The sequence below is a fragment of the Elgaria multicarinata genome, chromosome 4, assembly GCF_023053635.1.
Source record: "Elgaria multicarinata webbii isolate HBS135686 ecotype San Diego chromosome 4, rElgMul1.1.pri, whole genome shotgun sequence".
Taxonomy (NCBI): domain Eukaryota; kingdom Metazoa; phylum Chordata; class Lepidosauria; order Squamata; family Anguidae; genus Elgaria; species Elgaria multicarinata.
In genome coordinates this window covers 21,740,823-21,765,246 of record NC_086174.1, presented here as the reverse complement: position 1 = coordinate 21,765,246, position 24,424 = coordinate 21,740,823, and the positions used below count along the sequence as shown (strand labels likewise).

Here is a 24,424-nt window from a genome sequence, read left to right as displayed (position 1 = left end):
AGGCTTGTTCTGATTGAAAACCGGAGCAGATTCACTTCCCCACTGACATCAAAGTCACCAGCCTCCCCTGGTTCTGAACTGTTTGCTTCCAGAGGGCTTTTGGAATTAGGCTGAGAAACACATCAAATTAGAGCCAGTGCTATTTATGGCCTTTGGGCTGCAGGTTGCCTGCTCCTGTTCTTGGGAGGACCTTCAGAATTTTCAAGAGGTAGAGTTTGGCTATGCAAGGACTACTTTTCACATGGCAAACATAACATGTAGCCAAGCTGTGAGTTCACACATGGGGCTGGCCAGGGCAAATTGGTCTTCACCATAGGCGTGCGCAGCTCATTTCATTAGGGTGTGTACCTTAAAGGCCCCGATTGGAGCGGAAGAGGGGAAAGGGTGTTTTCTCTCTCACACACACACTGCTCTAGTTGGGGCCTTAATGGCAGCCGTCATTAGCATGGTTGGGGATAATTGTGCATTATCCGGAGGCCCTGGAAAGTGCGCTTTCTTGCCCCCCTGCTCCAATTGGGGCCTTACATATGCCCCGGGGGAAATGTGCACTTTCTGGGGGTTCCTTAAAAGCCCTGATTCGAGCAGAGCCAGCCCAGAGAACATTATAGTGTGCCTGGGCACACCCCATGTGCACCCCTATGGTCTTCATTGTTGCTATGGGTGAATGCAATCTTCAGAGGATACATTCCAGCTGCAGCTGTGTGTTCTAGGGAGTGACAGGTAGTGAGGGGAAAGTAGCCTTTCAGGAATTACTTTTCTTCTCATTGAGGAATCTCTGATGAGTTTCTGAAGATCCCTAAAGGTGGCCTGTGCTTTATCCAGAAATATTCTCAACCCACTATAGAAGAGGCAGTATCTGAACTTTTGTTGTTCCCACAGTTGCCAAGTTCTCTCGAAATCATTTTTGAAGTCAAGGTAACTGAGGGTCAATTTGCACTGTTGTGCAGTTGATAAGTTGGCATAGGTGGCTTGACATGGAAGGCAGAGAAAGAAAGAAACAAACTACCAAAACTCCCTTTTACAAAACTATTAAAAACACAAGTCCTGTCCTCACTTTCATATAGACAACCCAAGGAAGAGAGTTCCTTAAATGTGCAGAGTACCTCTTCCTCATTGTTGATTAGTCTTGTTATCTGGGAAAGGGAGAAGGCACATTGTTTTAGAAATGTAGCACCAGAAATTTAACTCCATTTAGCACCAGCATGAAATAGTAATGGAAAATGGTTTACAAACAAAGCAGTTTTTATTTTCAGAATGTCAGTTTCAATTAATAATACAGTTTGTTCCTGATATTAATTCGCTACTGACCTGATTGCACTAATCCAATTTGGCTTGTGAAATAACTGTTGTTGCGGTTAAACATAGGTATGCATTGGCATCTTTCTTTAAAAGGAGGTTGCAAATGGACAGACAAGTTTTGCTAAGGGTTGAAGATGACCTTTGTGTTTTAGAAATGGAGATCGTCCATTGCTGTTGCTTCCCAAAATGCATGGCTAGCTGTAATCTGATACCGCACAACACTCAGCACTAGCTAATTCATTCAGACTGCACATTTGGAGACTGGGTCTATTTAAACTGCAGACTTCATAGCCATAAGACCTGGCCAATTTCTTGGATTTTGTTTTTTCCCATATCCCCTGCCTTTTTACCAGATGAAGAGTTCAAGTGAACTCTTGTTGGCACGATTTTGTGAAATTTTGGTTGGTTCTAATAAAGGTATTGCCAACTGTGGACTTTGGATTTGTTTATCCACTAGTACAACTAAAATGGGAGCCTTCTAAAAAGACTCCTAGAACCTGTCTTCATGGAGCTACGTTGGCACCGCTCTGCTACCAAACCACACAGAATTGCTGCTGCGGAGTGGTGGCGAGTAATTCTCACTGGAGGAGGCAGCCTAGGCTTTCTGACAGCCACTTGGTTTGCCAGGCCCACTTTCTGCCCCTTACCTGGCTTCTGGTGAGCAATTGGAAGTCGTCTTCCACCCAGGAACACCCCAGGTGAGATGCTGCAGTGAGGCTAGATGGTGGAAGGGTCATAATGGCCTTGCTCCAGCAGGAAAAGTCAAGGTAAGTCCCCAACTTTTCCAATGCACAGCTTCACAGGAAAGCCCTGTGGTGGCTACGAAGTGGCTGTTGTCGTATAACCAACACAGCGCTACTGTGCAGCCACCATGGGGTTTTAAACCGTAAAGACAACTCCCCATTTTACGGCCCAGGTTAACAAAGAGTCCTGTTGGAAACGGCACATTCCTTTTTTTTTTAAGTGTCACTTTTTTGCAGTTGACTGTATAGTTCTACCGTATTTCTTCGATTGTAAGACGCCATTGATTGTAAGACGCACACTAATTTCAGTACAACCAACAGGAAAAAAAACCCTAAGACATGCCTGCGATTCTAAGACGCACCCCGTTTTTAAAGATGTTTATATGGGGAAAAAAGTGTGTCTTAGAATTGAAGAAATACGGTAACTCTCACAGAATAAAAATCTTGCAACAGTAATAAATCACAGGACATCATAATGGTTGCCTGACACCTAGTGCCATCAACTGGTGATGCAATTGACTCTTTATACTAAATCACGTATTTTCAACATCTGTCTGCAGCCGCTGAGTTTAATTAAGTTCACAGCCTCAAAATGAGTCAGATTACCTTCCTGAGACAAGAATATACACCTGGTGATCAGAAAATGCTAACCAAACCAAGAATGTTTTATTTTATCTAAAGGTGTTTCCACACTAACCATTTTCTCTGGAACTAACATCATTTGTCTACTCCATTATTACAGGAAATCTATGCAATATTGCATAACAGTAGAGGTTGTTAAAGGCCTGCCTTTCTGTATATATCTTTTTGCCCTACACTTGCATTGCCACCATTGCAGTTAATCACAAATTGAACATGAGTCCTGCATGTTGGGGCTGCAAAAAAGATTAATGCAATTTTAGGCTGCATGAATAGAAACACAACTCCCAGATCATGAAAATGAATCGTTCCACTGTATTGCTTTAATCAGCCCAACACAGCCAAGGTGATAAAACATGGATCCTTCTTTACCTGTTCACCACATTCATATGGATGATGTAGGACAAGTTTCCCCCCAAGCTGGCACTCTCCAGATGGATTTGGACTACAACCCCATTTTCCTCAGCCAGTAATGGCAATGGCTGGGGATAATGGGAGCTGTAGTTCACACGCAACTGGAGAGTGCCAGGTTGGGGAAGGCTGATATAGGGATTTTAATTCTCTTTTTCTTCTTGTAGCCCACCCTAACCCAAGGGCTTAAGGCAGGTAACAATACCCTAAGAATTTATTGCTGGTTTCATTGAGTGCTGGTTTTAGTCATTGTTTATATTTTGTTTTTAAAGTATTGTACACCACCCAGAAACTTGGGTCATTGAGTGTTTCAAAAGTATAACAGATAAATCAATAAGCTGTAGCCTAACACTTTCTGCTTATCCTGCTTCCAGGAAATTGCACAGGCTCAAGAGAATTCCATAGTTGAAAAACTATCCCTAGGTAGGCCTCTCTGTGCACCTTCACGGCCCTGATTTGTTGTATCTGTGGCCTACTTCACAGTGCATCCCTGTTCAGTCTTCAAGGTCATGATGGAGAATGGGATAGAAATGCTGTTGGGTATGATGGACATAGGGCTTTATAGGTTATGAGCAGCACCACCTGGACTGGCAGCCAATGAAGTTGTAAAAGGACTGGCGTAATGTGATCTCGCCAGCCAGTCCCTGTTAGTAAACGGGCTGCCCTGTTTTGTACCAGCTGAAGCTTCCGGACCGTTTTCAAAGGCAGCCCCACGTATAACGCATTGCAGTAATCAAAACGAGAGGTTATCAGAGCATGGATAACTGTAGCTAGGCTATCTCTGTCCAGATAAGGGCGCAGTTGGTATATCAGCCTAAACTGATAAAAGCTGCTCTTTGCTACTGAGTTCACCTGTGCCTCAAGTGACAGTTCTGGATCGAAGAGCACCCCCAAACTACGGACCTGATCCTTTAGGGAGAGTGCAACCCCATCCAGGACAGGGCAAACATCACCTCGCCGGACAAATGAACCACCCGCTAACAGTACCTCCGTCTTGTCTGGATTGAGTCTCAGTTTGTTAGCCCTCATCCAGTCCATTACCATGCCCAGGCACTGGTTCAGAACAGTCACTGCCTCAGCTGGATTTGATGAAAAGGAAAGGTAGAGCTGGGTATCATCCGCATATTGATGACACTTCAGTCCACATCTCCGGATAACCTCCCCCAGCGGCTTCATGTATATGTTAAACAGCATAGGGGATAAAATAGAGCCCTGTGGAACCCCATGGCTTAGGAGCCACGGCACAGAGCAATAATCCCCCAGCACCACCTTCTGGAATCGGCCATCCAAGTAGGAGCGGAACCACTGCAACGCAGTACCTCCAACTCCCAGCTCAGACAACCTATCCAGAAGGATACCATGGTCGATGGTATCGAAGGCCGCTGAGAGGTCCAGGAGAACCAACAGGGTCGCACTCCCCCTGTCTCTCTCCCGACAGAGGTCATCCCACAGGGCGACCAAGGCAGTTTCCGTTCCAAAACCAGGCCTGAAGCCCGATTGAAATGGATCTAGATAATCCGTTTCATTCAAGAGTGCCTGGAGTTGTCCTGCAACTACCCGGTCAAGCACCTTGCCCAGGAAAGGGATATTAGCCACCGGCCTATAGTTGTTAACATCCTCCGGGTCCAGATTAGGCTTCTTCAGGAGTGGTCTAATTACCGCCTCTTTTAAAGAGGCCGGCACCACTCCCTCTCTCAAGGAGGCATTTACAACCTCCTGGACCCAGCCGGCGATCCCCTCCTTATTTGATGTAATGAGCCACTTCATAAAGCCCATTACAGTAGCCTAGTAGCTTTTACATTATTGTTGGGTCTGCATTTATGAGAAAAAGCTGTGGGATTGCACTGCACACTTATGATTAAGGTGAGAATACTGCACCACTTCATTGATTGTAAGTATCGATCTATAGTTACATGGCTCTTAATATGAGTTAATGTGCAGGAATTGAGGACTTCTGCCAGAGTATCAGCAATAAGGTGCTGCTCACGCCTATGAGCCTAATCAACCAGGTGTCAATATTCCTAAGATCAAGCCGATATGAGTACATTTTTCTTTTGAAACAGAGCAGTAAAAACAAAGAATAGGATGGCACCTTCAAGACATAAGCTTATGGCATAAGCTTTCATGAACTCAAGTCCATTTCATCAAATACATGAAGTGTTATCCTGAGTTGGCAGGTATGCAGGTGCAGAAAGGTGGGGGGAATGGAAACAGTAAGGCCTGGTAGAAATTAAATGCAAAAAAGTGCCATAAGCCTCTTGTTTCTGCTGTAACAGACTAACTTGGTTATCTCTCTGGAAAGAGTAGAGTGAGTGATGTTCTCTATATTTTTCTCAGTATCATGCAATGCTAAATTAGCATTGGTTGCTTCAGTGTTCCAGTAAATTGCTAGATGGAACCATACTTTGTTCTCAGTTCAGTTACAGGGAGGATAGGAGTGTGATCTTGTAAAGGTGGCCATCATATTTCTGCAATGTGAGAGCACTGAATCATTGAGCTCTCTTTCCTGAGGATATGAAGAGCAGGATAAATGTTTCTATCAGTAGAACCACCTTCTATACTTTGGCAACAGTCACAAAATTACCAGTTCTCTGAAGCTGAATGAGACCACTAGAACATTAATTGATTCAGCCCATAAGATGTGAATGAGAACTTCATTCACAGTCCAAGGCACAAATTGCAAGGGACATTGCTTGGCATGTTAAGTTGCTGGACGCACTCCAGGGCTTGTCATTCTGAAGAAGGTTTTTACACAGCTGAGCCTTATTAACCACTTGCATAATTGTAGCTTTTGTATTCCTCTGCGAGAAAACAACTTGAACTAATACTACAGTATCGAGGAAAATAATGAGGACTCAGTTCAGGGGGTACGTTGAAATTTGAGAGATATGCTTGTTAGCCATTTCCAGGAACATTAAGACAATGAACGTGAAGTTAGCAACAAGGGCTACTGAAAACAAGGAGAGAATTCTACTGTATTGTACTCTAGAGAAAAATATGTTCTCTTATTGTTCTATGAGCTGATAAAGGAACAATTGACCTCATCCATTCAAGCATAGGCATCCTAGCACAAATGTGGAGACATAAGCAGTGTTGAGATTTGACTACAGCACTGCACAGTAATAACCATCACTGTTTTGTCCAGATTTGTGTGCCTGTGTCTGGACAAAAGGCCAGTTCTCAAGATCACTTATAATGCAGGTTAGTTCTTACCCCAAAGTGTGAAAAGGGGTGGTTTGCATTGATGTCAGTGGCTTTTGTGGGGCCCCAAAGACCACATGAATGTCAGGTATGTTGGACAGAGAGAGCCCTGCTGCCAAGTCTATTTCCCACCCTCTGGCCTGCATCTGCCAAAAACACATCACCAAAAGCGCAGCATTTCACTATTCCTAAACCAATAGAAAAGCACAAATATGTATACTAGGGACTCTCCAACAGTTCCATTCTGAGGAATAAAATGTAAGAAATAAGATAGATGTAATCTACAGAGAGTGATGGGGGCCTTCCATCTCGAGCCCTACTCAAGAGGAAGAAGCCAGACTCCTCGCACAATGGATGTAGTGGTGGGAAAATATAGGAGGGTTATGAATGGAAGATGACAACATTTACACCCCACTGTGAAGTGGCATGAATGAGACAAGGCAGTGGCACAATAAAAACATAGCCTAAGGTTCGGTAAATGTCACACAGGATACACATTACTGCAGCAAAAGACTCTCATTCATTCACTCATTTTCCTGGAGGCCACAACATTAGCATTCTGGAGGAAGTAGGTTTTAGGAATAAATCAAGCTGAGAACAGGAGTCTCCTCTAAGTTCTGGAACTATAAGCAAACTTATTGGTAACTATGGCAACACATCCACGAGAGACTTGGGTGTTTGTTGTGAAGACTAACAGCCATCAGTAATCATGGGGCGCTTCCAGATGAGGCTCTCACGTTTTACCACTACTTCTTCCAATTAAAGAATCCATTAAGGAGGGAAAGATGGAAAAGCTGTGCAATGCCTTTTGATTGGTAGTGCTGGGAGATCTCTATTGGAAAGTACTCATGGACTAGAGGCAACTTGGAGTGTTGAACTGGGTGACCCAGGTTCTAGTCCCCGCTCGAGCATGATACTCACTGGATGACTCTGGGCCTCAGCCTAACCTATCTCACAGGGTTGTTGTGAGGATACAATTGCATTTATTTATTGATTGCATTTCTATAACACCCAATAGCTGAACCTCTCTGGGCAGTTCAGAAAATGGGGGAAGGGCAGGAGGATCATGTATGTCGCATTAGGCTCCTTGGATGAAAGATTGGCTACAAACATAAATAAATAAATAAAATAAACTTTGCCAACCGCATGCAGTGTTAACCTTGGCTGATATACAAGGAAACAAGGCGCCAGTTTGCACAATCAAACAACCCACCATGGGTGATTTAAGGCATGATGGGTTGTGGTGCAGGTGGGTGGCCATTTTTAATATTCAAGCCTTGACTGCAGTTTGTTATGGCATCCAAACCCATGGCCTGTTTTAGGGTTATGTGAGGCTTGTTTAACTGTTGTAGACAAAAAGAGTTCAGATGACATAATAAGCCACAGTTGCAGCTTGAATATACCAAAACTGCCCAGCATGCACCATAACCCATTGTGGCTTATGCAAAACAGGTTATTGTGTAAATCCTATATAAATATTGCTAATAATAAACAAATACATTTCCTACGGGGCACGGGGGTATAGAAAACAGCAACAAGGCCGCGGCCCCTCTCGTTGCCATAGTAACGCCAGCAAGCCTCCCCCGCCCTCCTTGTCGTTGCCTCTCCACGGTCAGTCACCATAGCGACGGTAGAACGCTGCGCTCTATGCTCCCCACAGTCCTCCAACCCTTCACCTTCCCTCCCTCCTCGGGCAGCTTGCGACGGTGACGGCAGTAGCTCCGCCCCCTGGCTGTCGCGGGTGGTGATGGGAGTCCCAAGATGGCAGCGCCCGTCTGAGAACCAGAAGGGAGCCCGCGCTGCTGCTGCTGCTACGACGACAACCACAGCCGCTGCCGCTATCAAGGGAGAGACACGGGGAGGAGCCGCTGGAGCCCAGGCCTGCAGCCGATCGCCCTTTCCTGTGTCACTCAGGTCCGTGGGCCCCGCTGCCCCGCGCGCCTCCCCCATCGCCGTACTGTTCCCGCCTTCCCTCCCCTCTGCCCCACTCAGTCAGTTAGCCGGCTGGTCAGAGCATGGCTCGCTTCCACGCGGCAGGCGCCAGGAAGACTCATCCGTTTGCCTCTTGCTCCTCATTCATTCATTCATCCGGAAGAGTAGCTGCCACGCTCTGATTCTGTGTCCTCACTGTAATCGCTCAAGTGGAGTGGAACTCGAATTGCCCAAATGTTCTTTCCTTCTAAAAATGCACGCGTTGGGGTTTCTCCAGCTCCCGCCAGAGTTCTTAAAGGGATATGTGCAACAGCGAGGAAAGAGCCAAGTGACAACCGTTGTTTGTTTTTTTGTTTTAAATAAAGGTGAAAAAATACAGTAGCAAAGCAAAGAAAAAGAAACACTGAAGCTTTCATTGAAAGTATGGGGTAGGGAGTGGTCCTGTTATTCTGAACAGAAATGCAGGAGAAAGGGTAGCTAAAGGATAGTAGATCTAAATAAAGGCTGCAGTCCTATGCATGCTTACTCTTGAATATGCCCCATTGAACGCATTTGAACTTTCTTCTGAGTAAACATGTACTGTAAGTCTTTTTGAGTGGAATAATTACCACTACATATTCCTGGCTGCCCATCCATCATATGTCCAAAGGACACCCACACACAGAGTTGTGTGCCATTGGCTACAATATATAATTTATCCGGCCAACTGGATAGTATCCTTTTATGTACAGCATTTGCTGTAAGTCAGTGTAGTTTCATTATAAACACTTGCTCCCAATGAGGCACAACAATTGGCACAAAAGATTTTCAGGATGTTGTGTTGGTTGATAATTTCCAGTGCAATGAAAATACAGGCTTGCATGTGGGAGATCCTAGTTCAAATCCCTTTTCCGCTCCAAAGTCATTGGCTAAAGCTCTGAGAGGTGTTGAGATAAAGCAGGGTAGCATCCGTAACAAGGGTGGTAAAAGTATGTTGTCTGCTGTGAGAAGTCACACTTAAATGACCGGTATTTTGGTCTTGCTTCAGAAATAATGTTGATATTTAGAACTCATGTCGAACATCTATGAAGAGAGGGCAACGATGATTGCAGCAGGGGATTTGCAGGAGTTTGTCCCTTTTGGCCGAGACCACTGCAAGCACCATCCTAATGCGCTGAACCTGCAACTTCGGCAGCTGCAACCGGCCTCGGAGCTTTGGTCGTCAGATGGAGCGGCCGGTTTGGTGGGATCCCTTCAGGAAGTTACAATCCACGAGAAGCACAAGGTACAAGTGCCTCCTGAGGCAAGGCTTAAAGTTTAGAAAACATGTGTGCATAACAGGCACCACAAGGATCAGCAGGGAAGGGGCAGAGGAAAGGGAGAAGGAAGAGGACGGGATGAGGTATGGAAATATTATGGGCTGTTAAACTAGTTACAGAGGGAACAATCCTATGCCCCCCCTTCCCCAGGCAGCATCTGAGAGAGGGAGCATCGGATAGTTCGGTTTCCTGGCACCAAGGTTTAAAAACAAAATGTTTTTATCTTACACTTCAGGAAGCCAAGTAGTCTTTAAGTACTGACCATGTTAAGACCCACCTAACTTTTGTGATGTAACTGACCTTGTTCAGATGCCATTCTAAGCCACAGTGGTTAAGCATTGGGCCTGATCAGAAGACACCTTAAACCCTGCTGGTTAAGGCTTTTGGTTAAACAGCAGGGGTTAAGGTGTCCTGTGTGATGCGTTTTGCTAAACCCTGCTCACTCACTAACCCCAGTCGGACCGACTGCAGCAGGGTTAGCAGCTCTAACTGTGGCTTAAAGTATTGTGTGCGACAGCATGGCTACTAACCCCAGAGAACCACAGTTTCGCTAACCACAGAGCCTGAAGTGTCATCTGAACAGGCCCAATGTTTTGTGTCCTAAGACCATTCTCTGGTTGCCACTGGATAGATTTTTAAGGGACACATTAAGCATCTGTAATACTTTCTTATTCATACCCCCTCTCTTTATTTTAGGAATCTTGGCAGTTAAGGAAGGGCATCAGTGATGTTGGGGAAGAAGTGCAATATGATGAAGAGCTGTATGTGGCCGGCAATATGGTCATTTGGAGCAGAGGAAGTAAAAGCCAAGCTTCTGCAGTTTACAAAGCATTTACTGTTGACAGCCCTGTTCTGCAGGTATGAAAACTGACAAAAGTTACTATAGAGCTTATTTAGCTGTATGTTGCAAACGAAACCCAGGCCACAATTATCCTTACGTGAGGGAAAGCCCTATGGAAATCAGTGGATCTGACAACCAGTCAGATACTTCGGAAGCTCACAAGATGGGGAACACCATCTCTTCTGATTTGTCTTCAGCATTTGGCAATCAGAGAGAGAGAGAGAGAGAGATCTTAACTATTGTGCATAACAGTTACTGATAGTCCTAGTTTACTATTCGGACTGTTTCAGGGAATTCTTGCCTTGTGGCATTATCTCTTGTAAAAATGAATGTATAGTCATGCTTCAGCTACTGGCCAACATCCAAAGATCTGCTTAGGTGCACACAAGGGGCCTTAATCTATACTGCCCTGAAATCTGATCTGAAGAAAGGCTGTATAAAATGTTTTAAATACATAAATAAATGCTAGCCCAATAGAATGTTTGACTTCTTTTGTTTTGAACAGTTTACCCCGTTGTTCACAATGTGAACGATTAACTCCCCTCATAAACAGCTGATCCCATGTGATGAAAATAATATATTTTAAGTTGGTTTTGAAAGGAATGTTTTCTTTTATGAATTTCATATTGATACAGATTTTTTTTTATGTTGTAAGCCACTGCGGGAAGACTGTAGCTTGAAAAGCAGCTAAGAAACACATTAAATAAATAAAAATAAATAATATGTATCGTAAACTGCTTTTGAAACTCCCCTTGCTTTTAAAAGCAGTTTGCCAGTCTCCAAGTGAACTAAATGAGCTTTAAGCCCTTTTAACATTGTCTAGATTGTACCCTGAATTTCCATCAACTTATTAAGGGGAACGCACTGCAATGTCACTTTAAATAAATAATGTATTTTAATATGAACCTCTTAACATGCCACCATTTTAATTAGCCAGTGTAGAATTGGACCTGCAACAAAATGTTGCAGAGTGCAGGGTGCTCCTGTTTCAGTCATTCTGTTTCATTTGCACTCCACTGCCCCTTTTCCATTCTCTCTCCACCTCAACAATCAGCATTCCATGTCCGCTCAGTAGTGATTTGATTGCTTTTGGGCTGCCCTCGCTCAGATTGTTTTTCTAAAGGTTTTTTTTTTTTTTGGCACTTCTGCAAACCTTGAGTTTTCCCCAAGGTTGCTGATGCCTCCCACATCTACATGGATGATGCCATTTTGGCTGCATAAGGATCTATAATCACTTCTGAACTTTGGAAATAGATGGGCTGCTGCTGCTGCTGTGTGTTACACTGTCTCGAGAAGTGATGTCTTCCATTCAATCAGTTGGGTTGTGGATGTGTAAGGGGAGGAGTATTTTTCAAAATATGTAAAAAAAAAACCAAACCCCCAAAACCTAATAATCCCCTGTTTCATTGCTTAATACTTTTATTTCAGGCGTTGTGGTGTGATTTCTCTATACCCAAGGATAAGTCGGAAAAAGTGGAAGGCAAGTTTAATTTTTATACAGTTTTGTTTGAGGTTTGTGATTCGAAAGGCACTGTTCTTTTCAAGTTGCTGCTCCCAAAACCAAATGCATGAAATATAAGCCAGTTTTGTGTATATGGTAGCTGAAGGCTATTAAAATATTGGGTTTCTTTCCAGTTTCAGATAGCAGTGAAGTAGTAGAGAAGTGTATCTGCATATTACAGAGCTCTTGCATAAATATTCACAGTATTGAAGGAAAGGATTACATTGCTTCCTTGCCCTTCCAGGTAAGTGAGTGTTTAATTAAATTGAATAAATTAAAGTCTCCCCCCCCCCCCGGCATATTTTACTCTTAGCATTGGCTCTAACGTGAAACCTAGCTTTAGCAGTGTATTTCTTTGCCATCTGATTGGGAATAACAAAGGAAGTAATCAATAAAGCAGAATGTACATTATTGTCAACTTGTTCAAAATGAAAAACCAACCAGCTTTACAATATCAGTTAGAAATATCTTAATAATTTTTGTTTTATAGGTAGCAAATGTCTGGCCAACGAAATATGGCTTGTTGTTTGAACGTAGTAGTTCTTTGCATGAAGTGCCTCTAAATCTAACCAGGTAAAGAAGCATGGATGATTATTTGTTATATGATAGTAGAATAAAGATTATTTTTCGTAAATGTGATGATTCTATCGCTCTTTACTTTTGCTTCTTGGCAGAATAATTTCATAGCTGCCTGAGTGAATTAAAAAAAATAAATTTTGAAAAATCAGGCTGAAATAAATATCTGATTTTATTTATTTTTTAAAAACTTCAGCTGTCTTAAATGACTCTTCAAAATAACGCTGACTTAGAAATGATAGCTAAATGTAAGTACATAAGAAGAGCTATGCTGAATCAGACCAAAGGCCTATTTAGTACAGCATTCTATGGGATATAAATGCCACAGCACCCTCCTGTTATTCTCCAGCACGCTGTCTCCGATACTGGAGATAATATATAGTCGTCATGACTAGTAGCTATTGATGTCCTTGAATGTAATGGGATGTAATTCAAGCATATTAATAAGTCTACACTTACAGGTTACTTTCAGGTATCATGTGCTTCAGTCTTTCTAGCCATAGTTTAGAGCAGTGGTTCCCAAACTTTTTCAGGTAACCGCCCCCTTGGTTCCACAAAGTCATGCTCAGTGCCCCCTGCGCGCGGCCCCTTTAAATGGGAAACCGCTGCCGCAAGTTTGCCGAGGGAGGGAGGGAAAAGAGAGCGAATGCTTCTGTTTTGCAGCCGGCGTGGTGGGGCACACCAAGCAGGGTATGTCTCTTCATTAGAGTTTTAGCGATTTTGAAACATTTCAATTCACCATTAAAAGAACTCTTAAACGGTATTAATACATGTTTGGATTCTTCCCCTGTATGGCTTGGGACCAAACTACCTTCTCCCATAAAAATGTCCCTGGGTTTTAAGACCTTCTGGAGAGGCGCTTCTTGGAAAAGACCACCTCGAGCGCCCCCCTGCCGCCCCTTTGCCTCTTAGCGCCCCTCTGCTGCCTCTTAGCGCCCCCCTGCCGCCCCTTTGCCTCGTAGTGCTCCCCTGCTGCCCCCTTGCCTCTTAGCACCCCCTTTGGGAACCACTGGTTTAGAGGAGTGGAATGAGCCATGTGTGTCTCTACACCCTTCTCCCCCTGTGTTCGTCAAACCACAGTTTTACTGTTATATGTACATTTATGATACATTTGAACCGTGGCCTTTAATACTGACTAAGGACGCAATCCTATGTATGTTTAAACAGAAAAAATGGCCTACAACTCTTAGTGTGGTCCAGCCGTGGTCAAGCTGGGAGTTGTAGGCCCTTTTCCATGTCTAAACATGCATAGGATTGAACCTTAAGATGTTTATGCTAGCACTTACTCTGGTGCATAATATTTTTTGGTCCATTTTCTTTTCAGAGAACCTTTGCCCACCATGTTCAGCATGCTTCACCCATTAGATGAAATAACACCAATGGTTTGTAAGTCTGGAGGTAAATTATATAATGCCTAAAAACAAGGGAGGATGTGAAAATCAGTCAATCTGTATTCAGAGATGTTTCACAGATGTTGGGTGGTCCCAGCTTTGGCGGCATCTATAAATACAGAATTCTGGAGTGCTAATTGATTCATAGATTACAGTTATGAGTTTGGATGTGAATTTAGTGAGCTAATGTTCTTGGGGTTGAGGATATGTGATTGAATATATTGATTTCAATGCATATGTATTCATACGTATGAAGTGTGTGTGTGTATGTATGTATATGAAGTTCAGGTTTTGAAGAACTAAATATAAACTTTAACAAAAGCAGACCAAATAAGTATCCATTCGCAAGTGGTGTCTCTACACCACCTGTTCAAATTTTGAAAGGGCTAGAAGGTCTTCAATTCATTTTGCGTTAGAGGAGGTGAGCATTTAGCTGTCGGAAGGGCACAGAAAATCCATTTACTCTGACCATGTGTTAACTTCCAGGAAGCAGGTAGATAATTTAAAAGAGCATGTACATCAGTAAATATTAAGGAGTGTTCCAATACAAAATTTATCCTTATAATGACCTCTTCCCCAAAAGGGGCAACTGCTGGGCATATGCAAAATATCTGCTTAAAAAAACCATTAGCTGCATTGCACCTCCAAAAATTAGCTGAATTAGACACCTACAATTCTGCATTGTCATGTTCCAGTTTCCATTAACTGAGTTGCTGCTCAGCTTTTCACCACAGAGTTGATAAAGTCACTTCATGTCAGGAAAACAAGCTTAGGGTAGATAAGGTAGCTAGGGGGGGGTGTTATTTTAAATCATGTCCCCTGCACAGCATTTTTCTTAGGAGGCTAACCTGATCTTTCCTGTTCTTAGCAGGTTTGTTTGGCTCTGCCAAAGTACAGTATGTTGCCGACTACTCCATGAGAATTGTTTTCCTCCATGCTGAGCCTTCCATCCTAATGACGTATGATGCCGCTCAGAGTTTGCATACCATCTGGGCACTTCGTAGAGTAAAAGCAGAGGTAAGGAACCAAGGGCAAGCACACTCTCAGAACGGTAATGTTAGAAACGCAGAGGGGGTGTTGACCACTTGCATGGTCTGGGGTGGCTCTTAGTTTTGCACGCTGTGTGGATATCGTTTAATTTCTTAATGTCTCTAAGATCCGAACGGTGGACAAGAAAGGGCCTTCCTGTCGTGTAGGTACAGTTTCAGGAGCACCTGGAAGACCCCAACTATTGTAGGGGAGAAAAAGCCCTTCATTGATGGCCTTGCTCATCGTGCCACCACCTTCTGAATGAAATTGGCTCACTGCCAGAGACAAGGCCTTCTCTTCGGTGCCTCTTTGTGTTTAGAACTCCTTCCCATGCTTAAGGGGCATGGGGGGGGGGCGGGTGAAGTAAGGTACCTTATTTGAGTGTGATCAGTTAGCTAGCCTTAAACCGTGAATTGCTTCCACGTTCAGCCTTCCTGCCTCTTCCCTTTCCTTCCTCTTTTGGTTTTCCCTGTGCTACAGTTTAAATGGGGAGCTCCTTAGAGCACGCACCTGTCCTTTGGACTCTGCAATGCCCCAAACCCATTGATGGTGCTATATAAATGAATAATGCTGCCCCTGGTCCACTTCAGCACATGCACCCACCTCCCCGCCGGCATGATCTAAAGCAGCCTTCCTCAACCTGGGGCGCTCCAGATGTGTTGGACTGCATCTCCCAGAATGCCCCAGCCAGCAGGCTGGGGCATTCTGGGAGTTGTAGTCCAACACATCTGGAGTACCCCAGGTTGAGGAAGGCTGATCTAAAGAAAGGAAAAAGACTTCAGCAGATCCCATCTTGGAGCTCTTTTGTACCGTAGGTCTTTTGGCCCTTCGTAGTTGGGATACAAAAAAATGGTCATGTTTTAGACTTAGATCTGCCTCTTAAGATAACATGTATGTAAAAGCCGTGCTGCTCATATGCTGCTTTGAATCACATGAACAGATTTTTTAAAATTTTTACTCCTACTTCTGTGCAGGAGCAGAGTGCTGTCTTAAAGTTCTCTGAGCAGGTGGGGACGCCCCAGCACGTAGCCGCCAGCAGCTCCTTCACTGTCCACCTTCGGAGCCTGTCTAAGGGAGACTCACCTGTGGCCTCTCCGTTCCAGAACTATTCTTCTATCCACAGTCAAAGCAGGTCAGCATCGTCACCCAGCATCCACTCCCGCTCGCCGTCCATATCCAACATGGCCGCTCTCAGGTAGGTTCATTCACTTGTGTTACGCTTGTGTTTCAGTGGTTGATTTATAACAGCCTTTTCCAACCTGGTGCTTTATTTATTTATTTTATTTTTTATTATTGCGTTTATATCCCGCCTTTTTTCCTCCAAGGAACCCAAGGTGGCATACACAGTCCTACTCCTCTCCATCTTATCCTCACAACAACAACCCTGTGATGTGGATTGTGCTGAGAGTCTGTGACTGGCCCAAAGTCACCCAGTGGGTTTCCATGGCTGAGTGGGGACTAGAACCTGGGTCTCCCGACTTCCAGTCCAACACTTTAGCCACTACACCACACTAGCTCTCTTTAGTGGACTCTTTAGTCGTTCTCAGCCATGCAGGCATTAACTTGAGGTTTCCAGGTGCCACTTTTTGGTAATCCCTGCCCTCAAGATTGCCTTCTTACTGTTATTTCTACAGTCCCATACATTTTATTTATTTGCAACATTTATATACCACTCCACATGTAGTCAGTTTCTAGAGTGGTAAACAACGAAAGACACAAAGATAAGAATAAAACTCCATGTTAAAAAATTCTTAAAAAACAAAACAGAGTTCTGATAAAAACCATGGCTGGTCAGTTAAGGAAGGCCTCCTGAAATAAAGTTTTTTTAGGAGGTGCCAGAAACCATGCAGTGTTGGCACCTGCTTGACCAACATGGGCAGGAAGTTACATAGAAAGGGGGCCACCACACAGAAGGCTCTTCTCTGGGTGGATTCCAGTTGAGCCATAGGTCCATGTGGAACCACCAGGTGCATAAATGCATACGGTGCTACATATTGTCTCGTCCTTTTATTCCAGTCTTTCTCTAAGGAGTTTGGAATGATGTACAACATCTCTCCCCATCCCCAATTTTATTTTTACAACCACCCTGTGAGGTAGGTTAGGCAGAGAGAGAGAGAGAGACTGAGACTAGCCCAAGGTCATCTGGTCAACTTTGTGGCTAACCAGGGAGGTCACCTTGGTCGATTACATCACATACAAGATTTTGCAAGCAAATAAGGTCCCTACCCTCAAAGAACTTACAGTTGTAACTGTTACCTATGGCAAAGGCAGTAGAGGAAGGGGAGGGAAAGACAAAGGGGAATAAGGGATAAATGTGAGCAAGTTGCTCACGACACTTAGCTAAGTGCTGTGCTGTTGTCAGTTGTAATAATTCTAGTTCTTAAACAGAATCCAAAGACTCACACCCCTGTGTGTCTCAAGCACTTCCATAGGTGCACAGGAGCTATGTCAATTTGCCACTTGGCCCGTTGGACCCCGCAACTCTTGAGTTGGCTCAAAGTGTGGGGAGTATGGCAGGCTAGTATTCTTTCAAATGGACTGAAAGAGTTTCTGCACCCCTTATGTACTACCACTTTGAATGCTGAAATTTGAACATCTTGGCCTGCTGGTGGAAAGGGGTGCTGTATTTCCATCGCTGGAAATAAAATAGTTCTGAAACAGAGAAAAACGATGTATTTGTCTGTGGATTCAGTGCATGAGATATAGTTATCTTAGAAGAAAGAAAAGAAGTTGATTATTGTGTTAAATGTATCAAACAAAGAGAGAATATAATTCACATTTGGGATATGTAGAGAGCTGAAAATACCCCTTAACTTTTGTGTGTGTGTTTTTTATTACCGTATTTCTTCAATTCTAAGATGCCATCGATTCTAAGACGCACCACGTTTTTAGAGATGTTTATATGGGGGGGGGAAGTATTCTGCCATGCCTGGCAAAGCCTGGGCATGGGGAGGGGATTGCAGGCAGGTAAGGAAAGAGACCCTACCCTGTGCCTGTTTACCCTACCCTGTGCCTGTTTGCATTCTCTTCCCCTCCTTATTGTTTTATTATGATTTTATTAGAATGTAAGCCTATGCGGCAGGGTCTTGCTATTTACTGTTTTACTCTGTACAGCACCATGTACATTGATGGTGCTATATAAATAAATAAATAAATAATAATAATAATAATAATAATAATAAGATGTGGCCAATTCTTATTGGGCCAATGGTTTTGGCGCCACAGGGCTGGGACAGGTTACAAGTAAAACAAAAACAAGGCACTTACCCCTAACGTCGCAGGCCCACGTTGGCTGGTGGGGTGGGCCCTGCCAGGTGAAGGGTCCCTGCCGGGAGCCAACCGGGGAGCACTTGCAAGGGCCCAGCTGCCACCACTTTTTGTGGGGACCGGGAGGGGGTCGTTCACGAGGCGCCCACCTTCGGGCCAGCTCCAGCCCCCAGTGCCGAGGGGCCTCCCCTGGCTCAGCGGAAGCCCCGCAGCAGCGGCGGAGAGAACCCCCCTGCCCTGCAGGCGCCCTGGGCTCCTCTCCCGCACGTGAGAAAGGCGCAGCTGTGAGTGCCGGAGCGTGTCCCGCCCACACCGGCCCAGCAACTCAGCTCCCGGGCATCGCCTCCATCTTCCTGGCTGGCGCTGCTGTGCCTCCTCCTCCGTGCAGATCCAGCAGATGCAGCTGTGGCAGAGAAGCCGGTGGTGCACCCCCCCGCCTCGCACAACCCTCCGCGAGCCCAGCAGCGTCCGCCCCAGCCCCCATACTTGAGGTGAGGCGCGCGCCAGGCCCGACCTGGCCGGAGCCGCGTAGCTGTGCCCACTGGGCCCAACCCGGCTGGCTGTGCTCGTGGTGCGGCGGGCGAGGCCCGCTCAGGGCTCGGAGCTCTGTTGGCACGCGTGTGAGCCCGGTTAGCTCTGGGGAGCGCAAATAGGCCCAGGGCAGCTGCGGATCGTCGCTGAGGCCCCCAATCAGGCCACGCGCATTCCCCGGCCTACATCATGAGCGCAGAGCCGCTTAGGTGCGCTCAACAAGCCCTCGAACTGCCTGGGCATCAAGAGCAGGGTGGAGGGATAACAGCGCACTTTGCAGGCGATTCTGAGACGCCATCGATTCTAGGACGCACCCCGTTTTTAGAGATGTTTATATGGGGGGGAAAGTGTGTCTTAGAATCGAAGAAATACGGTATTTTTCCTTTCTCTTCCCCCCCCTTTTCTTTGAACGTAATGTTTATATGTAATGCTTTTATGTCATGTATGTTTGCGAAACAATAAAAAGAAACAAATCTTCCTTCCTTTGCAGCCGATCCCACTCCCCAGCCTTAGGGGTGCACTCTTTCTCAGGGGTGCAGAGATTCAACTTCTCTGGTCATGCACAGTCCCCCAGGAGGCACAGCGCTTGCCATTCTTTCAACAGTGCCACTGACTCCTTCCTTGCCCCAGAAACTGAGCTCATTGTTCCGGAACTTTGCATAGACCATCTATGGACAGAAGCTTTTACTACCACGAGGTTTGGAAGCATCTATTTATTCATGAAGCTGTCTTAATAGAGGCCTTATGTAACTCAAACTCACTGATGTCAAGTTTTGTATCAATTGGAATAGGTGTTGACCACATTCACACATAACGATAAGCCAGGTATCCTGGCTGATTCAACCGTGAGGTGCATGAGCTGTACGTTCCCACTTTGCACCTCCTGCTCATGTGAGCAGGTAAACAATTCAGGCTTATAAACCTGGCTTGTTGAGCGCAACAAATCCTAATTGCAGGTTCGGACGTCACGCTAAACTATCCTTGCTTCATTTGTTCTCGTGGGAAGAGCAAAGCGGGAACAGATGTTCGCAATGTGGTTTAATAAACCAGGATTCCTAGCTTATCTTTATTGACATTGTGTTGATACCATAAATATTGTTTTTTTCAGCATTGCATGATAAACAGATAAATGTTAATAGCTGAAATAAATTTCAAGTCATTACCCTGGGTTATGACTCTTTTTTATATATATATAAATTTTTATTTATTACTACATAAAATACAAACCAACATAACAATTAACATACCAATACCTAACAAATTATTATTATTATTATTATTATTATTATTTATTTATATAGCACCATCAATGTACATGGTGCTGTACAGATAACACAGTAAATAACAAGACCCTGCCGCATAGGCTTACAATCTAATAAGTTGTAGTAAACAATTCAAAATTACTTGAATATATAATTATTAACATATAATGCTTTATCATAACGTAATCCAACATAATTCAACATAATAACAAGTGCTCCCCCTTCCCTTCGGGATCATTCCTGTTTCCAAAATCTTAACACCTCTTCTGTTGGCGGTTTCCCACTTCCCTTAGAAAACACAAATATTAGGAACTGTTTCCAAATTTCCTCAAACTCGTTCGTTTTTGCTATACCTCTTTTCACTTTAATGTTACATGTTAATTTATCATTAATAGCAATCTCCCTTACTTCTTTATGCCACTCTTCAATACAATAATCACCTTGAATCTTCCAGTTCCTAGCTACAATCAACCTTGCTGCAGTCAGCAAATTCGTTATCAATTCCTTAATTTCTTTTCTACAATTTAAATCTTCATATAGTGAGAGTAATGCAACTCTTGGTGTTTCTTCTATCTTCATTCCAACAATTTCTTCAATCTCAAGAAACACCATGGGTTACGACTCTGGCTGTCAGGGGAGTGACAAGCCAGAGTTTCCAATTTGAACGTTATACTAACTTATTTAACCAAGCTATGGAGAAAGAGTCCCTGGCTTGATTAGCTACTCCTGCTGGTAGGAGGAGCCAAGTGAGAGCAATTGAGCCACGTGCACTACCACGTGGGCTTGCTCAGTGTAAATTTAAAAATTCTGGATTACCAAGACATCTGGATGTGGTCACTGCATGCATGTGTATTTTGTGATTAGGTTGAATAAAACGAAAATAAATGGATATCACTATTAATATGCAATGATATATTTGGTAGGTTATAATGCAGGAGTGGGCATCTTGTCCTCCAGATGTTTTGGCCTTCAACTCCCATGATACTTCAAAATTGGCTATGCTAGTTAGGGCTGATGGGAGTTATAGGCTAAAACGACCACAGCTTGCCCACCCCTGTTAAAATAGTTAGATTCATAAAGAGATATAGGATTTATATAGATAGTATAACAATGAATGACAACAAATTAAAAGAGACCTGACTTAAGCTAAGGTCACTCCTTATAACTGCTGTTTAAGTCTGTCAGTTGACTAAAGGATCTGAGTTTATCTTTCAGCCAATTAAATTGATTAAGGATGCAATCCCTATGCGTGTTTAGACAGGAAAAAAAAAAGTCCTACTACTACCAGCATCCCCCAGTCAGTTTGGCTGGCTGGGGAATGCTGGGAGTTGTAGGACTGTTTCAGTCTAAACATGCATAGGGATTGCACCCTAAATTGAAATAAATTTGCATACAACTCGGGCTTCAGTATAAATGCATTTTGAGATTTCTATGTGTCTATTCAAAAGGAATCCCCATTGAGTTGTGCAGCTAACTCCCAGCTAAGTGTGTATAGGATTGCTGTGTTAAGAAAATGTAAAATAACACTCAGTTAAATAACAAAAGCAGCCTTAGGCTAATTTTTTAGGCTTCTAATTTGAATAAGCCTAATTTTATTATTATTTGGCTTGTGATTTGAATGTTGACAGGGAGAAGAATTCTCAAGCCTCCAAAGTATTCATTACGACTGACCTTTGCGGGCAAAGGTTTTTGTGCTACTTAGTGGAGTCCCAGCTCCAGTTGCGGTAAGTGTTTTTCAAAATGTGGACTTCCTTGATTGGTTGTGTAAAATATTGGAACTGTAAAAAGAGGAAACTGAGGCCAGTATCCAATGCTGACCATGCACCAGATTGATCCACCACGAGCACGACGGGAATCTAGCAGTTTCTAACACAGTCCTGGAAGTGAACCGAAATACTCATTTTGGGAATGAGGCAGGACTGCATTGCTCACAGAAGGAGCTCTGCTAACCTGTCCTGTTCTGGAAATGAGTCTTTCCAGACCTTTCTGGGGTTGCTTTAGAAGTTCCCCTTCCGGTTGTGCTGGCAGGCATAACAGAACGAGCGGACGCACATCGGCAGTGTTGGATACTGCCCTGAATATGACAGCAAGTGTCCAAATCTCATTTTCAGTATTTACAGGAGAAGAGAATAATTTTTGGTGGGCTATTGTTCCTGTTTCCCCATCCACCCATCCCAACCTAGAAGTAGAATGTGTCACACCTCACTTCCCCAAATCCCCCTTATGGCTTTGCTACTTTTGATAATCAACTTGGAGGCTCAGGCTTTTAATTGGTAGATGTAATCTATATGAAGAGAATGCCTACATACCACAAACTTTATATTGGACAACATAATTCATTGATATTATTTTTATTAAATGCAACAGTTTATTGGAACAAAAACATGCAAAGAACAAACTGGTTTCCAACCCCATTTCAAAACATGGTTTCTGATTCTGGTTTACTGGGCGATTGTAAACTATGGTTTGTCAATTTAGGCATAATGCCAAAGCTACTTCAGCTTCTTTAACCATGGTCCAGTATGATGACTAAACCCAATCTCTGACAACTTGATGCTTCAGGTCAAGTAGCAACATCTGCTCATATTCAACCATTGTCATTTCTCATACAAGATTTTGATGAAATTGTTTTCTTTCCTGCCTTCTGCATGGTGTGGAGAATGTGGATAGGGAGAAATTTTTTCTCCCTCTCTCATAATACTAGAACCCGGGGTCATCCCATGAAGCTGATTGGTGGGAGATTCAGGACAGATAAAAGGATAAGTTAAAAGGAAGGACTTCTTCACACAGCACATAGTTAAACTATGGAATTCACTACCACAAGATGTAGTGATGGCCGCTAATTTAAAAGGGGCTTGGATAAATTCCTGGAGGAGAAGGCTATCAATGGCTGCTAGTCTTGATAGCTATGAGCTACCTCCAGTATCTGAGGCAGTATCTGTGTGCACCAGTTGCTGGGGAACATGGGTGGGAGGGTGCTGCTGCACCGTGCTCTGCTTTGTTGGTCCCTGGTCGACAGTGTGTTTATTTATTTATTATTGCATTTATATCCGGCCTCTTTTCCTGCAAGGAACCCATAATCCTTTTCCTCCCCTCTACTTTATTCTCACAACAACAACCCTGTGAGGTGGGCTGAGCTGGACTGAGAGTCTGTGACTGGCCCAAATATCACCCAGTGGGTTTCCATGACCGAGTGGGGACTAGAACCCGTATCTCCAGACTCCCAGTCTGACACTCCAGCCACTACACCACACTGGCTCTGGTGTTAACACAATGCTGGACTAGATGGACCCTTGGTCTGATCCAGCATAGGTCTTCTTATGCTCTTATGTTCTTTTAGCTGTGTCAAGTTTCAACAGAGTAATGACATGTCACAGCTGATCTTCGGCTCCGTTACCAACATACGGGCAAAGGATGCAGCTCCAATTGAAGTAAGTAGGAGAATGTTAAATGTAGAGCACCCAGGTTTATGTCAGTTGGTCGCTTTTATTCAAATTGCAGCAGACTTAGCAGCAGATTAATGCACCCTTTTCCTTTTTGCGGGGGCTGTTTACAGAGCATCGGCACAATGCTGGTTCTGGAAGGCAACGGGAACTTAGTCCTGTACACTGGAGTGGTTCGGGTATGTGCGACATTTCTTCCATCTTCAAAATGCCTCCTTAGCATTGCTAATTTTTTAAAAAAACAGGTCAGGTAGCATCCAGTTTGCCCTAATATTCCAGATATGTTGCTTGTCTTTATTGTTAAGGATGTTGGCTCAGCTTTTCTCTTTGTTGCCCATTACAAGGTAGGAAAGGTTTTCATACCTGGCTTGCCGGCTCCATCACTGACCATGTCAGCCCAAATGCCTCGGCCGAGCACTCCTTTGGACAGCATCAGCACTCCTTCCAAGCCTTTGAATAAGCATCTTGGACCCATGGATGAGGTAAGGGACAGCCCAGGTTTCTTTGTTCTTTTTGGCTGAGAAGGCTTGTGTTGCATATTGTCCACACGTCTCCACGTGGACAATACACTTGCTGTCCACATGTTTGGAGAGCCAGTGTGCGGTGTAGTGGCTAGAGTGTTGGGACTGGGAGTCGGGAGATCCGGGTTCTAGTCCCCACTCGGCCATGGAAACTCACCGGGTGACTTTGGGCCAGTCACAGGCTCTCAGCCCAACCTACCTCGCAGGGTTGTTGTTGTGAGGATAAAATGGAGAGGAGGAGGATTATGTTTGCTGACTTGGGTTCCTTGGAGGGGAAAAGGCAGTTTATAACTGCAACGAATGAACGAATGAAGATTACAGAATCTTCATTGTTAACACAAAGTGGTTTGGGAGTTCCACCTCACCTGCCTACAGTTTCCTTCCTGGCTACTGGAATTGTCAGTGCTGTTGTTGTTGTTTTGATCGATTATTCAAAGTTCTTTTGGCCGTGCCAGATGCTCTACGCATGCTTGGTGGACCAAGAATGGATGCTTGTGTTGAGAGGCCTGTGGGGAGAAATAACAGTTGAAGGATGGAGC

General features: G+C 44.1%; 1 protein-coding gene across 3 annotated transcripts in view; it reads left to right on the top strand.

Annotated features, from left to right (window-relative positions):
* Window positions 1–8,042: 8,042 nt before the first annotated feature.
* Window positions 8,043–24,424, top strand: part of ANAPC1 (anaphase promoting complex subunit 1) — a 68,860-nt gene continuing 52,478 nt past the window's right edge. Inside the window, exons 1-14 of one of the 3 annotated variants that reach the window (XM_063123921.1) lie at window positions 8,043–8,207; window positions 9,253–9,489; window positions 10,220–10,381; window positions 11,793–11,848; window positions 12,013–12,109; window positions 12,356–12,438; window positions 13,766–13,839; window positions 14,704–14,849; window positions 15,836–16,056; window positions 19,150–19,356; window positions 21,550–21,645; window positions 23,262–23,352; window positions 23,478–23,543; window positions 23,709–23,846. In XM_063123921.1, the coding sequence (XP_062979991.1) occupies window positions 9,277–9,489; window positions 10,220–10,381; window positions 11,793–11,848; window positions 12,013–12,109; window positions 12,356–12,438; window positions 13,766–13,839; window positions 14,704–14,849; window positions 15,836–16,056; window positions 19,150–19,356; window positions 21,550–21,645; window positions 23,262–23,352; window positions 23,478–23,543; window positions 23,709–23,846 (1,650 nt within the window). In that variant the 5' untranslated portion in view covers window positions 8,043–8,207; window positions 9,253–9,276. Of the gene's footprint in view, window positions 8,208–9,252; window positions 9,490–10,219; window positions 10,382–11,792; window positions 11,849–12,003; window positions 12,110–12,355; window positions 12,439–13,765; window positions 13,840–14,700; window positions 14,850–15,835; window positions 16,057–19,149; window positions 19,357–21,549; window positions 21,646–23,261; window positions 23,353–23,477; window positions 23,544–23,708; window positions 23,847–24,424 lie in introns of those variants that run through there. The other 2 variants (XM_063123920.1, XM_063123919.1) reach the window with 2 other exon arrangements.